The sequence below is a fragment of the Paramacrobiotus metropolitanus genome, unplaced genomic scaffold (genome assembly GCF_019649055.1).
Source record: "Paramacrobiotus metropolitanus isolate TYO unplaced genomic scaffold, Prichtersi_v1.0 Parri_scaffold0000004, whole genome shotgun sequence".
NCBI lineage: Eukaryota > Metazoa > Tardigrada > Eutardigrada > Parachela > Macrobiotidae > Paramacrobiotus > Paramacrobiotus metropolitanus.
Window position 1 is genome coordinate 2840900 of NW_026570224.1, and position 17705 is coordinate 2858604.

At 42.3% G+C, this 17705-nt stretch overlaps 3 protein-coding genes across 5 annotated transcripts; 1 reads left to right on the forward strand and 2 right to left on the reverse strand.

The window, feature by feature from the left end:
* The first annotated feature begins 49 nt into the window (after positions 1–49).
* LOC129601282 (ankyrin repeat domain-containing protein 11-like) lies at positions 50–7302 on the forward strand. Its single transcript, XM_055500059.1, is given in 16 exon segments — positions 50–188; positions 253–424; positions 706–884; positions 979–1147; positions 1306–1461; positions 1520–1729; positions 1795–1940; positions 2225–2750; positions 3145–3704; positions 3766–4303; positions 4305–4513; positions 4728–5117; positions 5269–5385; positions 5491–5739; positions 6094–6189; positions 6251–7302. Coding segments are annotated over 15 exon segments (3837 nt in total). The 5' UTR covers positions 50–188; positions 253–321; the 3' UTR covers positions 6440–7302.
* LOC129601271 (coiled-coil domain-containing protein 102A-like) lies at positions 6053–11046 on the reverse strand. 2 transcript variants are annotated; one of them, XR_008692204.1, is made up of 5 exons: positions 9936–11046; positions 8199–8859; positions 7073–7276; positions 6265–6929; positions 6053–6184 (listed from the first exon to the last, which is right to left on the reverse strand). XR_008692204.1 is itself a non-coding variant. In XM_055500045.1 (4 exons), exons 1-4 carry the CDS (start codon positions 10322–10324, stop codon positions 6624–6626), a joined length of 1560 nt encoding a protein of 519 aa, XP_055356020.1. In that variant the 5' UTR covers positions 10325–11046; the 3' UTR covers positions 6079–6623. The 2 variants fall into 2 exon arrangements, 1 of the variants encoding a protein (XP_055356020.1); XM_055500045.1 differs by having other exon boundaries at positions 6079–6929.
* A 1876-nt stretch (positions 11047–12922) lies between these two features.
* Positions 12923–17688, reverse strand: LOC129602565 (uncharacterized). Of its 2 annotated transcripts, XM_055501612.1 has the most exons (11): positions 17188–17686; positions 16714–17115; positions 16291–16374; positions 15682–16144; positions 15105–15443; positions 14802–14924; positions 14513–14710; positions 14128–14281; positions 13794–13990; positions 13505–13715; positions 12923–13270 (listed from the first exon to the last, which is right to left on the reverse strand). In XM_055501612.1, the coding sequence occupies exons 1-11, from the start codon at positions 17287–17289 to the stop codon at positions 13252–13254; spliced, it is 2292 nt and encodes a 763-aa protein (XP_055357587.1). In that variant the 5' UTR covers positions 17290–17686; the 3' UTR covers positions 12923–13251. The 2 variants fall into 2 exon arrangements, with proteins under 2 accessions (XP_055357587.1, XP_055357588.1); XM_055501613.1 differs by lacking the exon at positions 12923–13270 and having other exon boundaries at positions 13559–13715; positions 13790–13990; positions 17188–17688.
* Positions 17689–17705: the final 17 nt, after the last annotated feature.

Genomic DNA, 17705 nt, shown 5'->3' on the forward strand with positions numbered 1-17705 from the left:
GACAGTAAACACCAAAAATGTGGAAAAACACTGTGGAAATGTGGAAAAATGTGGAAATGTGAAAAATTGAGAGTTTTAAAGTTTTTCTTTTGATTTCTTGTCAGTTTTGTTTGAGGCTTTCTGTTTTCAGCTATGGCCATTTACATACGATGTGTACTGTAAAGTTATAAGCAGTGTAAAGTGCAGTGGTATGTAAAGAGATCGTTCTACAGTGAAGCCGTAAACCTAACAGGGCTTTTGTGTTTGTTTCAGTTTTTTCTGTTGCTGATTGCTTCTCTGCGTTGTACGATATCTGCCTTTTGTGGAGATCTGAGTGAAAAGATGGAAGACAATTTAGACAAACCTTCGTCTGACAACCAAGAAGCCAAGGCCGAGACCGAATCAAAGGATAGCATGGAAAAACTTTCGGGCAGTCAAGGTGAGCGTAAGGGCTTCATGCGCTGCAGTGCAAAAAATGTGCAGCTGTTTTTTTTTAAATTTTGATAATTTTCCGCTGCTTTTGTTACTTACTGTTGCTGACTGCATCAGACAGGGGCTTTTTAGTAATACCAAAAAACGTTTATTCTATGAAGTATAAAACCAAAGTGTAACCATTTCTGATGTGGAACTAATAACTAGTTTAAAACAGCTGTAATCCGCATTCGTATGTGCTTTTTGAGAGTAATCAGTAAATCAGTGCTTATTTGTTCTTTTTTGTTGTCACAGCGAGCACTGTGGATACTTCACAAACTGCGCCATTAACTTCTGCCACAGAAGCTGCTGAGAATGCAGCGGATAGTAAGGACACCTCTTTAATTAGCAATGATGACACTGCACTCGCCGTGCAAACTCCTGGTAAAGTCGAAGAAACACAGGGAAATCCTGCTGTATCCGTCACTCTACCGGTAAGTTTATTTTTATACGATGTCACATTCGTATCCGATCTCAGTGTCCCATCGAGAAGACGATAGCACAGTTTATATATTGTAATGTTTGCAGGAAGACGCTGGGCAGCGCTCACGATCCAATAGTGCGAAATCTGGTGTTTCGGGAAGCCAGCCAGCCAAAACCATATCTGAAAATAAAGGACTTTCTGTCGGCACCCCACCTGGATCGCCTGTGACACCGGAAACTGCCGATCCGAGCGCGCCTAGTTTTGAAAGACAAGGTTGGTGTTCGATTTCGTTAAAGTACATTTGAATTGTGAGCATACACGGTTGAAAATCTGAAATTATTTCGACTTACTCGATTTTGAAATGTTTTGCGGGAAATATATGAGTCTTGATCAGGCTAAGTTGTGACAGAAAATCAGTGCCATTTTTCTAGGCACACCTGACCCAGATGGAAAATCTGGTCGTCCACGGACCGGAAGCAAGCCGGACCGTTCCCGGCGACGTCCTGTAGACTATCCCGGAAGTCCACAGACTATTGTGTCTGAACGTCAGCAGTTGGCTCTTTTAAAACAACAGGCCAAATCTGCCGGTTAGATACATTTTCGTTGCAAAAGCGAACACTGCTTTCATTCAGATCTTGGTTGTAGAAAAACAGCAGTCCCCTGATCCGTCGTCTCGAGAACGTCCCGGAACGCCTTCCGGCTCCAGTACATCGTCCAAGGACGGCAAAGAAAGTCGTGTTCGGCGTGATCCTAAAGGCGAAACCCCTCTACATGTGGCCTGCCGCAAAGGGGACATGCCTACAATTCGGAAGCTTATGGAAGAAGGAGTGGATGTTAACGCTGCTGATTATGCGGGTAAAGAATTGCTGCAACGTGCGTTTGTGATTCTGGTCAGGGATTATGTATTTGTGTTGATTCAGGATGGACACCATTACACGAAGCTGCCAATCATGGACGCGAGGATGTGATCAAGATACTGTGCAAAAACGGTGCAAATATCCATGCGAAAGGGGGCGCAAAAGCAATAACTCCGTTAATGGATGCGGTGATCAATGGGCATCAAAATGTAATGAATGTGTTACAGTCTTATAGCCGGAACTCGGAAGTAATGGATTCCCTTATTGCCGTTTCTCACTTTGACTTTTTATGCTAGTGGTGTTTTCAGATCTTACTTATACACCGAAAGAAATTTATTTTTTGCCTAATTGTAACTTAAAAAAGCCAGCTCACATCTTCCGTTTGGTGCTAGCTCGTGCAGACTTTCTATGTACATAGTGGGCTGGTATATGGGTATCCCGGTATTCGCATGGTTTGAGAACCGTAGTTCAGCTTCGTTTTTGTCCCGTACAGATTGTGAAATTCCTTTTGCGTGTTGGATGCGATCCGAAAGCGGTAGATGCGGATGGGAAGACTTGCCTGCAGTTGGCCGATAAGAGTGACGAGATACGGACGATTTTGAAAAATTTTGTTGAATCCGGTGATAAGCCGGGCGGAACGTTCACCGGGACAGTGTATGCGAAGCGGTCCCGTGACGAAGAAGCTCGGAAGTCTGGCTCAGATGAATCGAAAAGCAGCACGAAATCTGGTAAAAATCTGCTTGAAGATTTGCAAGGAAGCTCGACGGGAAAAGAAGTTGGATCATCTGCTGCAGAACCGAAAGCGGAACACGACAACAAAGACGATGCTGCCGAACCCACGGCTCGTCCAGTTAGTGGTAGTAGTGCTGGTAGTGGTGGATCTGATAGTATTCACGGCAAACCTCCACTTGCGGCAACGCCAAGTCAAGAATCACAGTACGAAGATATTAGTGATGACGAGGAGCCCAAATCGCCGGCTCCAGCCCCCATCGTACCTAGCCTAACGCCACCGGCAACCAGTAAGCGGGATATTTTGGGTTTGGTAGCCTGGAAGCTAACAGTGTTCAATCAGTGCCTGCATAACGCTTTTTATGTTTTATTTTCTTAGATATCATATTAATCATATAATCATATTAATATTTTTATTTGTTAATATTATGTTTAATAATTTCCTTATATTTAATAGGAATTCTTGAATTTGACTGTTTTCTGTAATTGTTTGTTTTATTAATTAAAACGTTTTACTAACTTATTTTTGTATTACTACACGGATTACGATCCCTGTGTCGATCAATGCCAGTATTCAAAGCAGCTGGAAAGCCGCTCTTTTTTCGGTTTACAGTATTTTATTCCATGCTTTCAGCCAAGTCTGTGCATTCCGTAAATCATGCAGCCACTATTCCATTATTTTAGGTCCAAAGCCGACTAGCCTTCCGAATGTGTCAGCTCCCATAACTCTTACCGTGGCTGGCCAACCATGGAATCCGCCCTCGGCGGTATTTGTATCACAGGCAGCTCCAGCGCCATCAACCACATCAACACCTCCATCATCTGTCAGCATTCTTCCGTCCGTGATCTCTTTTCCATCCGTGATATTTGCACCCTCCGTACCCATAACGACATCCGCAGCGCCTTCTATCGTTGTTATTCCACACGAAACCAACGCCACACCAGTTATTTCTTTATCGAGCACAAAAATGCCAGAAACCACTGAATCCCCTAAAGCACCGGAAACCGTAGCGTTGCCGGCTAATCAGACGACTTCTGCGATTACTGCTGAAGCTCCGGCAGAAATACCCGATACAATAGCTACGGCTGCGAAAACGGTTGTGGAAAGTATGCCGCCGACTAAGGAAGCTTCGATTATGCCGCCAACTGATACAGTGCCACCATCGCCAGCGGATGCAGTGCCAGTCAGCTCTACGTTGTCCAGTGAAAATAAGCCAGCCGTCGAAGCTTCTATGCCGATTGCGGTATTTGACTGATTTTTAGTTGAGCAATTTCTGCATCTAGTTTCCAAAAAAATCATTTTAGGCTCCCTTACCGCTGCCTCCGTCTGTAGTGACTCCGCTACCGGAACCGGAAGTCCAGGTTACAAAGGAAGCCTTCGTTCCAACCCCTTCAGTATCTGTACCTACCGTTGAAACGAAACCCATGACTTCGATCCTCCTGCCCATTGTGTCTTTGGGTAGCGCCCCTTCATCGACCCCAACTTCCGTTATCACTGCGCTATCACCCAGCACGACTGCCGCTTCCGCTGGTATCAAACCAACCACTACGTTACCCGAACCGGCCACCAGTACAAATTTGACGACGCCGACTGATACGCCCACAACAGCTGCAGTCGTCCCGCAAAACCAGCCATCGCTGATAATCCGGCCGGTCGGTCCCGCAAAACCGCAGTCCTTATCGCTGGCGGTGCGGGTTTCTCCGCTAACTTTGGGCATCCCACCTGCTCTGCCCATTCCCGCCATCTCCTTAACAACTCCCGTCGGGAGCGCTGGGATTAACCAAACCGGAAGTATTCCCGATAAAAGCTCCCGAAAAGGGCAAGATGGCCGAAAAGAAATCTCCGGATAAGGAGAAAATAGGTCAACAGAAATCCCCATTTGCGGTGTCGCCGGATCGGATAATGCTGTCGCTTAAGAAGCCACCTAACAATAAGAAGGAGGACGTGCCCGTTAAGATGGAACCCGGATCTACTGCTCCTTTGGGAATTTCCGAAGGCGAGGGCGGTAAAATAAAAATGGAAGAAGGTCCAGTGGCATCATCATCGAAGAAGGTGACAGACATTTAGAATACGCTTTTGCACGTGAAGATATATAAATCTTCGTTCAGTTTTAAGCTATGGCTACTCTTAGCGGCAATACTAGCGAAAAGTGTTTTGATGGTTACAGTAAGTGCTTTTGCACCTGAGAAACTTATTGGGTGGTTCTACAACGTTGCGTGGAATACATTACACCGAAGAATGTGGCTGTAATTCTTTTGTTTTTTAGAAGGAAGATGCCACTCGCAAACCAATGACCCGTCAGCGCGCTCAAGCTCAAGTTACCAGTGGGCCATCACAACCCGGTGGTCATCGGAAAAAATCTCCGAAAGACGAAAAACAGTTACGTGGTCGAGCAACTAAACGCTCGCTGTCCACCATGCCACCGTCAATGGAACAAGCTTCGAAAGATGCGCAGCCAGCCAGTGAGGAGCCGCGGCAGAAGAAACCTCGTGGAATAATAGCTAAAAAGATGAAGAATTTGCGCGACGAATCACTTCCGCCGAAGCTTATGATTGAATCTCCACAAGAATACATGGAATCGTCAGCAAGATTACCACTGAAGAAACGCTTCACCATTCGAAATGAAATCGAAGAATTTGTTACACAGCGGAGACAGGTAAATTTTGCGTGGATGTATTCGTGGGTTCCTAGTAGCCCGTGTTTCTTCCCAGTTGCTGATTGTGCACAGCCTGGAGATAACCGATATTTATTGCTTATATTTACTGCTTATGAGGTTCACTATTTTAGGCGTAGGTTAAATTTTACAGGTCGAAGAGAACTGGAGAAACTACACGAACAATTTTCCGATGAAGGCATTCCCCAAAAACTGTAGTGAATATTTAATTATGCGAAAGAACTATTCTGTGGAGGCTCAGCTACCTAAGGTGGGTCAAAGAAGACGATTATGAGCGCTTAACAGACGCGATGCAAACGTACTTGCTTGTGCTCGAAAACCGAACCAAATATGCACATGTATCTGAAATTCGTAGAAGTTGGAACCACCCTTAGGATTGGTGCCGGAACTGAAAACGTTCTTCTCCCATCAAGAGGATGAGCGACAAAATCTTATGCGCCAACATGTTATCGAGCGCGATCGTCTGATCATGGGAGCCGAACAAGAAATGATGCGGTTGCATCAACGCTTCTGCCGCATTCAGGCAGGCATAACCATCCCGTATAGTGCCTGCATGATTATTAGCGAACAGGAGGCAAACCGGTCGTTCCAGAATCAAGATCTGGTAATTATTTCACACGCCTCTCGTAAGATTAGGATATTCACAAAATTTTCAAATTAAAATCATCGAAATCGGTGTAGTGTTTGTTAAACTTTTGTCATTACGTGGTGAATTGCTTGGTATAAATATGAATGTTGACTATTATGTTGTTAATTGCTATGGTTATGTGCGATTAATTTTGAAGTGAATTCATCTACGAGTAGTGTTATCAAACATTACGCTGAAATCTTGAATCTGTTAGTACGCTGAAATCTTGGAATCTGTTAGCTTTCAGTGGAAATGCGTTTATAAGTCACGTGCGAGAATGTTGCACTCGGTCGAGTTTATAGTCTGATGATTTGTATTGATGCTTTACAGGATGAGAAAACGAGAAGTGCCACGAGGAATCGTATTACCATGCGTGACTTGATAAAATGGCTCGAAGATTCCGATGACAAATCCGATTATGCTAAGGTAAGGAAATTTATTTTTATTTAGCTGCTTGATAAGTATGAAGTCAGAGACAATTTTACAGAAGGAAATGCTGACCAGGCATCGCTTGGAGGCACGCATGTTACGTTCGAAGCAGCGTCTGGACTGGATGTGGAAACTGGAGGATCTGGGCATGAGCGAACCGGGCAGCAATCGCAATCCGGAAGAGCGCGAGAATCCATACGTGCCCGAAGTGGTGGTGGAGGATTTTGTTATGCTTCCGGATCAGTGACATGGACACGTTTATTGGCACATTCAGTATTTTGGTTGTATCACAACGGTGAATCAAAATAGATTTTGTAAAAATTGCAGATAATAAAGTGACGGTCATATCTGTTTATATTTACATGGTCAGTGTTTTATGTAAACGTTGAACGTTGATGATGCTTGATGAGCGTAGTTCATATTTGGTCAAATCACGCCGTCCGCGATGAGTTGATCTCCAGCCGTGTTTGCACACGAGCTAATTGAATTTGCATGCTTTCCAATTGATCCTGTAAGTCCTGATTAAGCGCTTTCTGCCGTTCAACTTCACTGGCATGGTCGTCGGAAATTTGGCGAGCAGCCGTTAATTCTTGGTTAAGGAGGCTAATTTGCGAACGGAGACAAGCCACCTCGGATTCGTAATGCTCTAATCGCCGTATGGCATGGCCTAGTTCGGTCATCTGGTCCTGGAGATTTTTCTGCAGACGCTGATTATCGTGGCGCAAATCTTGTCGTTCCTGTGTAAAAATGCGTAAGATATAAAAATAATTCATCGGATGCGGTTGCTCCACATCCGGTCAACAGTCTCAAATACTCGACATTTTCCTGTTTGACGGCAAATATAATTTATGAGGTTTGCTACACTTATGACACAAATTACCGGCTCGGCGTCGCTGTAGAAAGTGTTCCCATTGACGCCGGAAATACTCTTTCTTCTATCTAATTTTAACTGCTGTATACGGCTCTGCAGCACATCGCAGTAATTCCGTAATCGACGCGTTTCTCTTTCCAGCGAAAGCTTTTCGGTTTCGGCGGCCATGCATTGATTCTGAGCGCACGAGACTTTCTGCTGCCAGTCTTCAACCTGCATAAAATTAAATGGCGTAATAATAACCATAAAACGCACTGGAGTGGCAAAAAAATCTGTCCCTATTTATTGAGATTAATGGACCAGAGCACTAGCGTAACGTTGATAATTCCACAGTAAATGTTGCACGCAACGACATTCGTTTATACCGTAAAAGCGCCGCTACTGCATTTTGAAATCAGAAGATCGCGAATCGCATAGCTGACGTTAAAAGTGTAGATATATAAATATTTATGTATTAAATTTTATTGTTCTTCTGAAACAATTACACATTGAATTCAAACAATGAATGTAAAAGCTTATCACAGCGCAAGAAAAGAGATAAAAAAATTTTAACTTCCAAAGATGTTGCGTTAGAAACTTTTGTGCCAGTACAGAGTACATAATGCATATCTACGTAGACAGTACTGTCCATTGAACGTAACAGTGTACATACCGTACCGCAGTTACTTTCTGCACTCTGCACGTTGAGGTTTTTAATTACATGTTGGTGCGATACTTTAAATCGCACGGAATTTTTTTATGCAAAAAATGTTTTGTTTTTGTCTTGGTTTATCCTGTGTAAATACTTACTGACGACTTGCATGTTCGTCAACGGCTCATTCATTAAAGAAATCATTTATCACGCATACTCTTTGTAACCGGCATTTCACTCAAGAATTCCGGACTTATAAGCACCATGCAGTACAACTATCCTAATTAGTGACTGCTACACTGGAACTTCACAAAATTTTCTACATATTAGCCTACCGGCCTATGTACAAATGGCATTAAAAATTAAGTGTTACAAGTAATAACATAATTAACATTACCGGTTAATGTACGTACTTTAATATACAATACACTGAGCTGATATGGTAGTGCCGTAGTGGTATGTCCTTAACCTAGCAAAATTATTATAAATTACAACAAAACTTACTTTGTACCGCAGTTCAGCAACCTTAATCTCCAGCTGGCCTTTAGCGGCAAGTTCATTCTCCAGCTCCAAGCGCACGTTATCCATTTCCATTTGATACTCTACGCGCAACAACGACAGTTGCAGCACATTCTCCTGATCACTTTTCTCCAGAAGATCGTGTTTAATCTTGAGTGCTGTCAACTGTTTTTGTAATTCTTCGGCCGCATCTCGATTACTACCACCGCTGCTACTACTCCGCCATGCTGTGCCCCGTTCCAGCAGAATGGGGTCAGTGAACAGTGCGCCGGGAATGGACAATTGTTCCGTCTGAATGGCGACATCCCGGGATGGTTCCCGTATTGTCACGTTAGCGAGATCACGCAGTATGGACTGTAGATCAAAATCAGCACCTGTAGGTTCCGGTGTGGAATCATCGTTGGACGTTTGACAGGCGGAGTCGATTAGTTCCGTGCCATCCGTTGTCATATGGTATCCGGTGTGGCCGCGGCGCCGCCGACGCGGCGACTTAATGCGAGCACTCTTGTCTTTTGGACCGGCATTAGTGTCTTCCGCGGCAATTCCTAATTGCGCTTGCAACTTCCGATTGTGTTCCCGTAATTCATTTCTTTGTGCCTTGGCTGCCTGGTACTTCGTTCGCCATGCGCTCGTACAATCTGCCCACCTAAAATTTGTCTTAATTTAGTGCTTTACTGCAATCGTTGGCAGCGACTGCCAGTGCGGTATGCGTGTTACGAAAATTGCATTTAACAATGCGATTTTATTACAAATATTTGTGCTCAACTTCAAGAAAGCACATTACGTAATATAAATCGTATTAATTAAATAATATTTGACCTTACTTACCATATTATCTTTTCAGTGCCCATTGGCCCAACCCATGAAAATCAATTGCATAACCGATACCACTGTTTTACATAGGATACATGATTCAGTCATATCATACAACTGGACAGACTGCTATCGCAGATTACAGATCATGAATTCTTGAGTTTAAAAGTTGTAAACCAAACGCTTCTGTACAATACTTATGCATAAAATATTATTACCCACCTTAGGCTGCAGCCGAACTCTATTACAGAAACTTGAAAACTTACAATTAAAACAAAAACAAGTTGCTTTGTTAGCGTACCAATTTCACCTTATCACTGATATCGTCACTGTAATAAATTTGAAATTAAAAGCCCTACATTTCCACACCAAGAGAAGAAATACGAGGTGCATCGGTTTTATGTAAGCCTAATATTATACTAACAACATGAAAAATTAATGTGATGAAAGTGCACATGTCAATTTTACCGCATTACTTGTTTAGGTATATATATTATTTCATTAGTTATATTGTATCTTATCTGTATATTATTTTATTCTAAAAATTTTGCACCTTCTTTAGTGACCAAAGATATACTTAACAAAACATTATAACAAATTTCGTATGCAATAACAAGCACATTTGGTTTTAGGTATATTCGGACGGTTTCACGTAACTACTACAGACAGTAATGATTACTCAAGGGTAGCTGCTTGTAGGTTACATACGGGAGCTTCAAAAATAATGTGGCGCTAGATGGGTCGAGTCATCAGTCATAATAAGCCAAGCGGACCAAATAAATCACTCACTTCTCATAGTTTGTGCGAAGATGCATCCATCAAATTAATTAAGCGGTATGTTGCGCTATTCCGAGCTAACTGATTATTAGCGGATACCTAAAATACCGGCAAGCTTCTACCATGTCTTACCATTGTATCTTTTGCTCTAAAGCCTCGATCCGTCCTTCCGCCTCTTCCTTTTCCACTCGTCGGTTGTGGTCATTCTCCTGCTGGACATTGTATCGCCCATCTTTAATGTAATCCATGGGAGATCGGCTAGACGCTGGGGATGCTCTACTGGAAGCGATGGTAATATTTCTCGTTACAGGAGGAAGATTTTCCGGCTGAACTGGTTCAAGTTTCAGGCGATAATCAATGATCGGCTGTGGCCGACGCGACGGACGCTGGCACTCAGACCGGCTCCGCCCATGGTCAGTTTGGACAGTATGTTTTTCCGGGCGTTCTGAGCCAATCAGCGATGATGGTGAAATCCGTTCAGCCACGGTTTTTCGCGAGGATAACCGGGGTTGTTTAATCATATTTTTCAAATGTTTTCTTGATAAAACCACTATAAACGGATGGACTAACTAAACAGAGGATCACTGTTTACGCAGAAACCACATTTTTCCAAATTGTGTACAGAAAAGTTCAAATAGTCAGTCCTGCGCACTGATTATAAATGTAAATTTGTTCACACCGAAAATGTGTAACAAGAAATCTGTGTCAAGTCATGCTATCATTTTTGGGTCAGGTTATCATTTCGGGCTGAAGATAATCCCATACAGCGGCGCAGACACGTACGGTCGCAATGTGTCATGTATTGATCAAGAATGGAAATTTCCGAAGGACGTAGCGCTGCATACGTCCACGGGTATATATATATATGTATGTATATATATACCTGTAGGTATGGATCCATGTCGAATCCTATTGTAACTTGTAAGTTTGTAACACAGGATAGGGAAAAACTGAGCTTGTAACTGAGGACAGACAGAACGTTTACTGACAATAGAGAGAAATTTACTGTAAACTCAAGAGACAGAAATGCTGTAACTCAGGATGGGCAGAGATGCAGAGGCAGAGGTGGAGCATGTATGTGAACAGTGAAAGAACGCACTGAATGTCATCGTCAGTTGATCCAAAGTTTCAAGCACTAGTTTTTCGTTTACCTTTCCATAAAACTTCCTAACCAACATCTCAGAAGATAGAAAGAAAAATTTGACGCTTTTTGATCTCTGATAAGTGTTTTTGTGGGGAACCAAGAAAGTTATGCTTGTTTGGTTTCTCGTAGATATAGCATAGGGTGCAAGCAACGCCTCCAACGGACGGACCTATGCTAAGTCTACGAAACCAAAACAAAATTAACTCTTCTTGGTTCTCCATAAAACCTACTTTCAAAATATCAAAAATTCTAAAATTTTATTCTCTATTCTGAAACATTAACTGGGAAGGTTCGTTAAAGTGACAACGAAAAACTGATGCTGCAAGTTTTGGAGATAGTGGCAGTCGGAATCAGGTACCCAAAGTCGAGACTAATACTGTACACGTATGCGCGTACGCGAGGTGGTTGCACTTGCCGCAGACTATTTCGCTAAAATAGCCGTCCAGCTTGCACTCAGGCAATCTTCCCAGTAAACAACTCCACAACAGAAGTTTTTTGCAGTTATTATGTAATAAAACCCGTCCTTCGGAACAGTCCCCACGGGGGACGCCCCGCTAGGGTTTTTGTGGAATTTGCATGGCGACATCAGCTGCACGAAGCGGAATGACACGGGTTATTCGCAGTAAACACAGTCGGACACCATAATATGAGTACCATGTAAATCGAGCCACCAGCGACGTAACAACACAACCTTTATCACATATGCAGAAGTACATGTATTCCATTAAGAAAATATAGTAGTATCTTAATCGTTAGTGTGCATGCGTGTACCAGTGTATTATTGATTGACTAGCCACCCGCCACATGCACACTTTGTGGGAAATCACTCGATCCATGAGAAGTGCTGAAAAAACTGTTGACAGCTCTTTTTATAATTGGTAGCACATCTTTAAGAAACAAACACAACATGCTGAAAGTCAGAGCGGAGGCTGACATGGCGCTGCGGTTTTGCGTCCATAAGCGTTTAGTTGCTATTCCGAAAGAGTCCAGTGCACACGCGGTTATAGCTGAATTTGCTTACTGGATATGTCGGTTCCTAATCAAATACAAACGCAGTAAATATAGCAACGACTGCGCACTTTACGTTATATCTAGTTTATACATTTAAATGCATAATCAAATTTTTACTAGACGGTGGATTGATAAATTTGTGAGACCACATTTTTTATTGTATTATGTGCAACTATCGCTTTCAACACTAAAATGTATCAGTTAAGTATTGCCTTATGTATTGTACTCGACGCTGCAAAGTTAAGCACATCTGCGGAAAATCAGCAGTATTTGTTACAAATTTAAACAAAAAAATTATAGCATATGAAAAATTGTATACTTACCTTTGAATGCTGCTACTATTATTAAACTGATTTTCCGATTATTAATTCAGCCTTGCGCCGTATACTTCTGATTAAAATATCTCAGGAATTTCATCTTAAATTTTTTCGGATGGAGTGTGGTTTTCAAAAAAATGCTTTGACTTCCTACTTCTTGCCAAGGTGAAAACTGTATTTTTATACATTTCGCAAATGTCCTTATCGCTGCGCATATATACTGTAGTTCAAACGTACAGTAACAACCAGACATGTGTTATGTTATTGTCTTTGTTCCATCTGGCGACCGTTCGCCGACATAGCCAGTAATTAACGTAATCGGAAATTAACACCGTATACATTCTTATCTTGACCATAGATCATAAAACACTTAAGCTATCGATTGCCGATAGGAGAGAGTCGTGTTTGTGTGCGAATCTGTAGGCCAACCAGTATGTGTCTGTTGATAATGTAAACAGCAGCGTTATCTCACTCTTCCGCCAGTGGCTCGAAAAAGAGATGCTGGGCAGGATCTTGTCAATAACAAAGCCCTGATGTGATTTATGGTGCACTTTCAAGTGTTTTGCCAAATTCCTGTCTCGACATGTGTTACCAACCCAGCCACAATATTTGCGTCTTACAGAATCCAGCACAATAATGTACCGGGCAAGATAAGGTTTTATTAGTTTACACATGGCATTCAAATCCGCCACACAACACTGGTCGATTATTGCGCCATTTCTAGCCAGAACATGTCGGCATCGCCGCGATCTGTGCACAATGCACTTAATAATATACGCCAGAATTGATGGTGTTAACATTTAATGTCGATGTGCGAATAGGACAACAAAAGACGTTTACTTATTGTACCACTTGAATTTTAATATCAGCGGACACGTTTACAGAGGGATGTAACGACAAGAGGCCGAGCATTCCGGCAGAACGGTGCGGTTGACGTCGTGAGACGACTGAGCATCGTGGTAAACGCTGCTGTCGCTCATAGCTTCCGCCAGCTCCTAAACAACGGATTAACTTGAAATTCTTGTACTACATTATCCAGTTTATCCTACATTCAATAAACATCTTATCCACAGTTAAAAACATAAATTACAAGGTGACTTAAAAAACAGGACGGTCAGATGTCGAAAATAAGTGCACAGATAAGCATAATCTCTAAAAACGTTCCTTTTAAAGGTCAAAATGACAGAAAGCGCAAACAACGGCACCATTACATCCCGAAATCATTTTACCTGCTGTACTGCTGGTGCTTGTATAACATCACCGGCTGGCCGCAACGAGGATTTTTGGTAATACGGTCGATCCACTGTATGCTTAGGCCCTGTGTGACCTTTGGAGGGGAAGAATCCCGTGTAAATGCATCAACTGACATTACAGATTCGTTTTGTGGATTTAACAACAGACTGTAATCCACAACTGGATGGAAGATACTAGTGGTGGCGTCTAAAAAGACAACAATTCGCATTATGATTAATTATTAATTATGATGATACTTCGCGAATTGCCAGGTTAATTACATGCCTTCTGGAGCGCGCACAGTTTCGTATAACGGGTGCGATACAACAGCGCTGTAATCCATGGCCATTTTGCCGGCATGTGCCGTGGCCATGTCCGCCGCGGATCCTTTGTCCTCCAGCACCAGCAGTTCCCCACTGTCCTGAATATCCAACACTTTGAAAGCAATTGGGCAGCCTTCCGGAGGAGCATCCGGTGAGTCTCTGTCAAGGACAACGTTTACATTTTATTAACTGACTAGAATAAACTCCCCGATTAAGAGCACTTTCGTCAGGAAAGTATATTAGATGGTCTTATGACTCTTATCAATAACATCAAGGCTGTTCAAGATTTCTCATACTCGTCGCAAGCACGGTTCTCTCTAGCAGTATTAGCCGGAATGGACTGCTCGTCAGGCAGAAGCCAGCCAGAAAGCTGGAAGCGGTCATCCAGAGGTGCCTGGCGAGAGATCGGCGCAACACCCGGCAATTCGCTGAAAAACTTCTTGCTCGGTTCTGTAACAATAACGACAGCTAAAACACTCATTTTTGTCCTAAACATAATTTTGCACGAAATATTACGTGCGAAAGTTCCGCGTATTGCAAATACGAAAAACGTTTTTTTAATAACAAATGATAATTTATTCAGAATATACATTAAGCAGATACTTTTAAAATAACTGGGAAATACTGTAGCCGCCTATTTGTAATTTCGTACAGGAGAAACTGACACAAAACAAAACACACCATCGGGACTTTTAGCCGCTTCTTTCTGGGCTATGATAGTCTTTTCTATAATGTCCGGCTTCCATAATAATGGACAACCACTGGGCTCTGGAGCATTCACCACCATCCCGTCGGCCAGAAGAATTCGATTATCTCCGGCGATGCGGACGAAATTCGGCGTGTTCTCTAGACAGGACAGGCAGTACATGCGATTGACCTCTGCAAGCAACACAGGTATAATATGCACCTTTGCTAATGGCACCCCATCCAACACAATGGAACATGCTAAAAACGATCTAATCATTCTTACTTGACACAGCACTAGAGTGTGCCCTTTTCAGCGTAGGGGCCAGTATGGATGGGTCAACCGGGAGCGGCGAAACTGGCAAAAAGGTCAAGGATGTCTGCGTAGCGTCCTCGGCGTTATCGATATCTGAAAATTGACACGTAGTATTTGAGCATGTAGTATTTCTGATTATCTACGCATGACACTGTGCACAAAAGCTACCTGTGTACAGATACAAAGAAAAGAACATTTATTAATTTGATTTACGAGCAGTTTACGCGCGCAAGGATGTTTCGATGTGCCCGTTTTGCGCCTGCATGTACAAACCTTCTACGTTTTCTGCGGCTCCTTCTGTATTGGATGCCGCATCCCGTAACGTTTCCCGACTAACGCATTCATCGGCATAATTCAAATTTTGCATCCAAAAACGGTAAAAAACTTCGGCCAGGTGGATTAAGGTTCGTGCGTAATTCATTACTGAAAGGTCATCGGTAGGATACGGCATCTCTATTAACTGCTGCAGTGCAGTAGTCAGCTCCTTTTTCTGGCAATCACTGATGGCATTTGCAGTAATTTCTAAGCCTTTTAAATACTGTGAAACTTCAGAAATTAAAGCTAAGATTAGGGGACTCTGCATGTTCCATCGTTGTTGTAGCGCTGCTGGATCTAAAACAATAATACGGGTCACCCTGTGCTCATAACATTATAACTCTGTGCTTATAACTAACAGCTGCCGTAAAATCAAACACGAAACTAAACAATAACGAAGAGACAATCTTCATTAAACAAAAAATAATATTTTTCTCATTTTGAACGTAAAAATTTGAAAAATTCGTAATAGGAAGATACAAATCGTTAACTTTTCCGCTCTCCTTTGTTTTAAAGTGCAACAAAACCGTCTGACCCGAGGATCCCCTGGCACTGTCGGCCATATTCATATCAATCAGTCCAGGACACGCATGGATCTCGCATCCAGACAAGGAATCGTTTTCGGGACCGAGTACATCGGGGGATTTGTCCAGACTGTCAAGGGCTTTGTGCCAAATAGCCTTCCGCTGCCGGTAGTCCCGTGGCTTCCAGCCCATACGCAGGAATTTATGCATACGGAAATCTAGATAATCGGCATTGCACTCTATCAGCCAGTACGGTGAGACCGGCTTGGTGCCGTGGAGTAAGTGTGTTTCCAGGTACTGTTCAAACGTTAGACGTAGCCCGTGCGTATCAATGTAATTATTCAGAAGATCCATCTTTTTCCCAAACGGACACTTCAGCAGAACGCTCAACCACTGCGTGCTAACATTATAGTCGGTGTATTTTGTGGCGAATTTGAGTAGAAATAAATTTCGCACCGACAGCTGGTCTGGATGCTGAAAAATGGAACTAGTCCCAGTTCATATAAGTGAAAATACAAACACCATTAAAAGCAGCAAAATAAAAGTGAGTAAAACTAAACGTCAGTTCATAAGAAAATAAGTAAAACATTTTACATAATTAAACTCTAAATTCAGCTTACGGAATCATTTGCCACAGAATTTGTGGACGAAGGTTTGTCGGCATACGATCTAGATAAAGACCTTTTCAGACTTTCGACATCCGCCTAAATGAATAAAAATGGTTATAAGAGGTTATTCAAATTACTAAATAGACGTCAATAGCGAATACTAAACGCCAATCGCAGTTGTCTTTTAAAACGTCCAAAATCATTTGGAATCACAAACGATTAACGAATTATACGAGTAAACGGACACTTCATTTGCCAATCGATGTTTTTTTCTGTACAAAAATAACTATAAAAAAAATCGATGCAGAAAAATAAATTTCACAGGTGTGGTAGGCAAATTTCTTACGTAGGTTCTATTTCTTTTAACAAAATAACACATTGTCAGCCGGAAACATCACATATTTCTAAACAAATCGCACCTGAACAGCAGCTTACAAATTGAGGCGGTCCCTTCAGTTGTGCATGAAATGCATCATACAACTTCTTTTGGCCGAGAAAATAAAATTCAGCCATTTCCGGAGACAAAGAAATTGTTTTCTTTGCACAAGTTGGCATGGGTGATGAAGTTACAGCATTTATCAAACCCTCGCACCGCAAAAATTTCAGTATCTCCCCAAATTTTGATCGCAAAGCTGTATCACTAATGGCACTAGCTAATAAGCAACGCTCCGGCTTGTTTGCTTCTGCTCGCTGTGGCTGATTTACTGACGCGGCGTTCATGACGTTTTCGTAAATATTATCCATCCCAACCAACTGAGGAACTTTCTTCTCTTCGAGCATCGATGTTTTGCTTGATGGGAAAGAAAAGTTCAACTTTGACCGAAACCGGGGCGGTTCCTGTTTGAACAAACCAAATCTTCGGTAAATTACTTATGGATTTCACTGAAGCAATGAAAAAATTATACTGACATTTGATATTTCTTCGCTTGTGACTGGGGCAATGGTGTCTTTTTCCGCTGTCTCCCAGGATTCGGGATAGTCGAATTCAACATGTACAAAAGACGGCTCCATTCGATGATTTTCAGATCAGTGTCGCCACACAAATTTGAATAACATTAATACCAGCAAAAACACATATTCGCGCGGAATTAAATATTTAAACCATGCCTAATCCAACACTTGCACTAAACCACTTTTTTAGCCAAGCGTCTGCGATGCAACGATTCTCATCATGGGATGACGATCGAAGCATCCAGATAGATACATTAGACCAATTTTGACAGGCAATTATTAGTTTATGTTACGAAACACTGAAACAAGTGGCTACCACGTAAAACTACTGTAATCACAAATTTGAATAGGTTTGATTTGCAGCTTTCTAAAAAACTGAGATGAAGTACTACTTTATTACAGTCTACTTTCCAAATCATACAACTAGCTGTCACCAAGCAACCAGCAGGTTTTCCTTATTTTGGCAACTACATTCT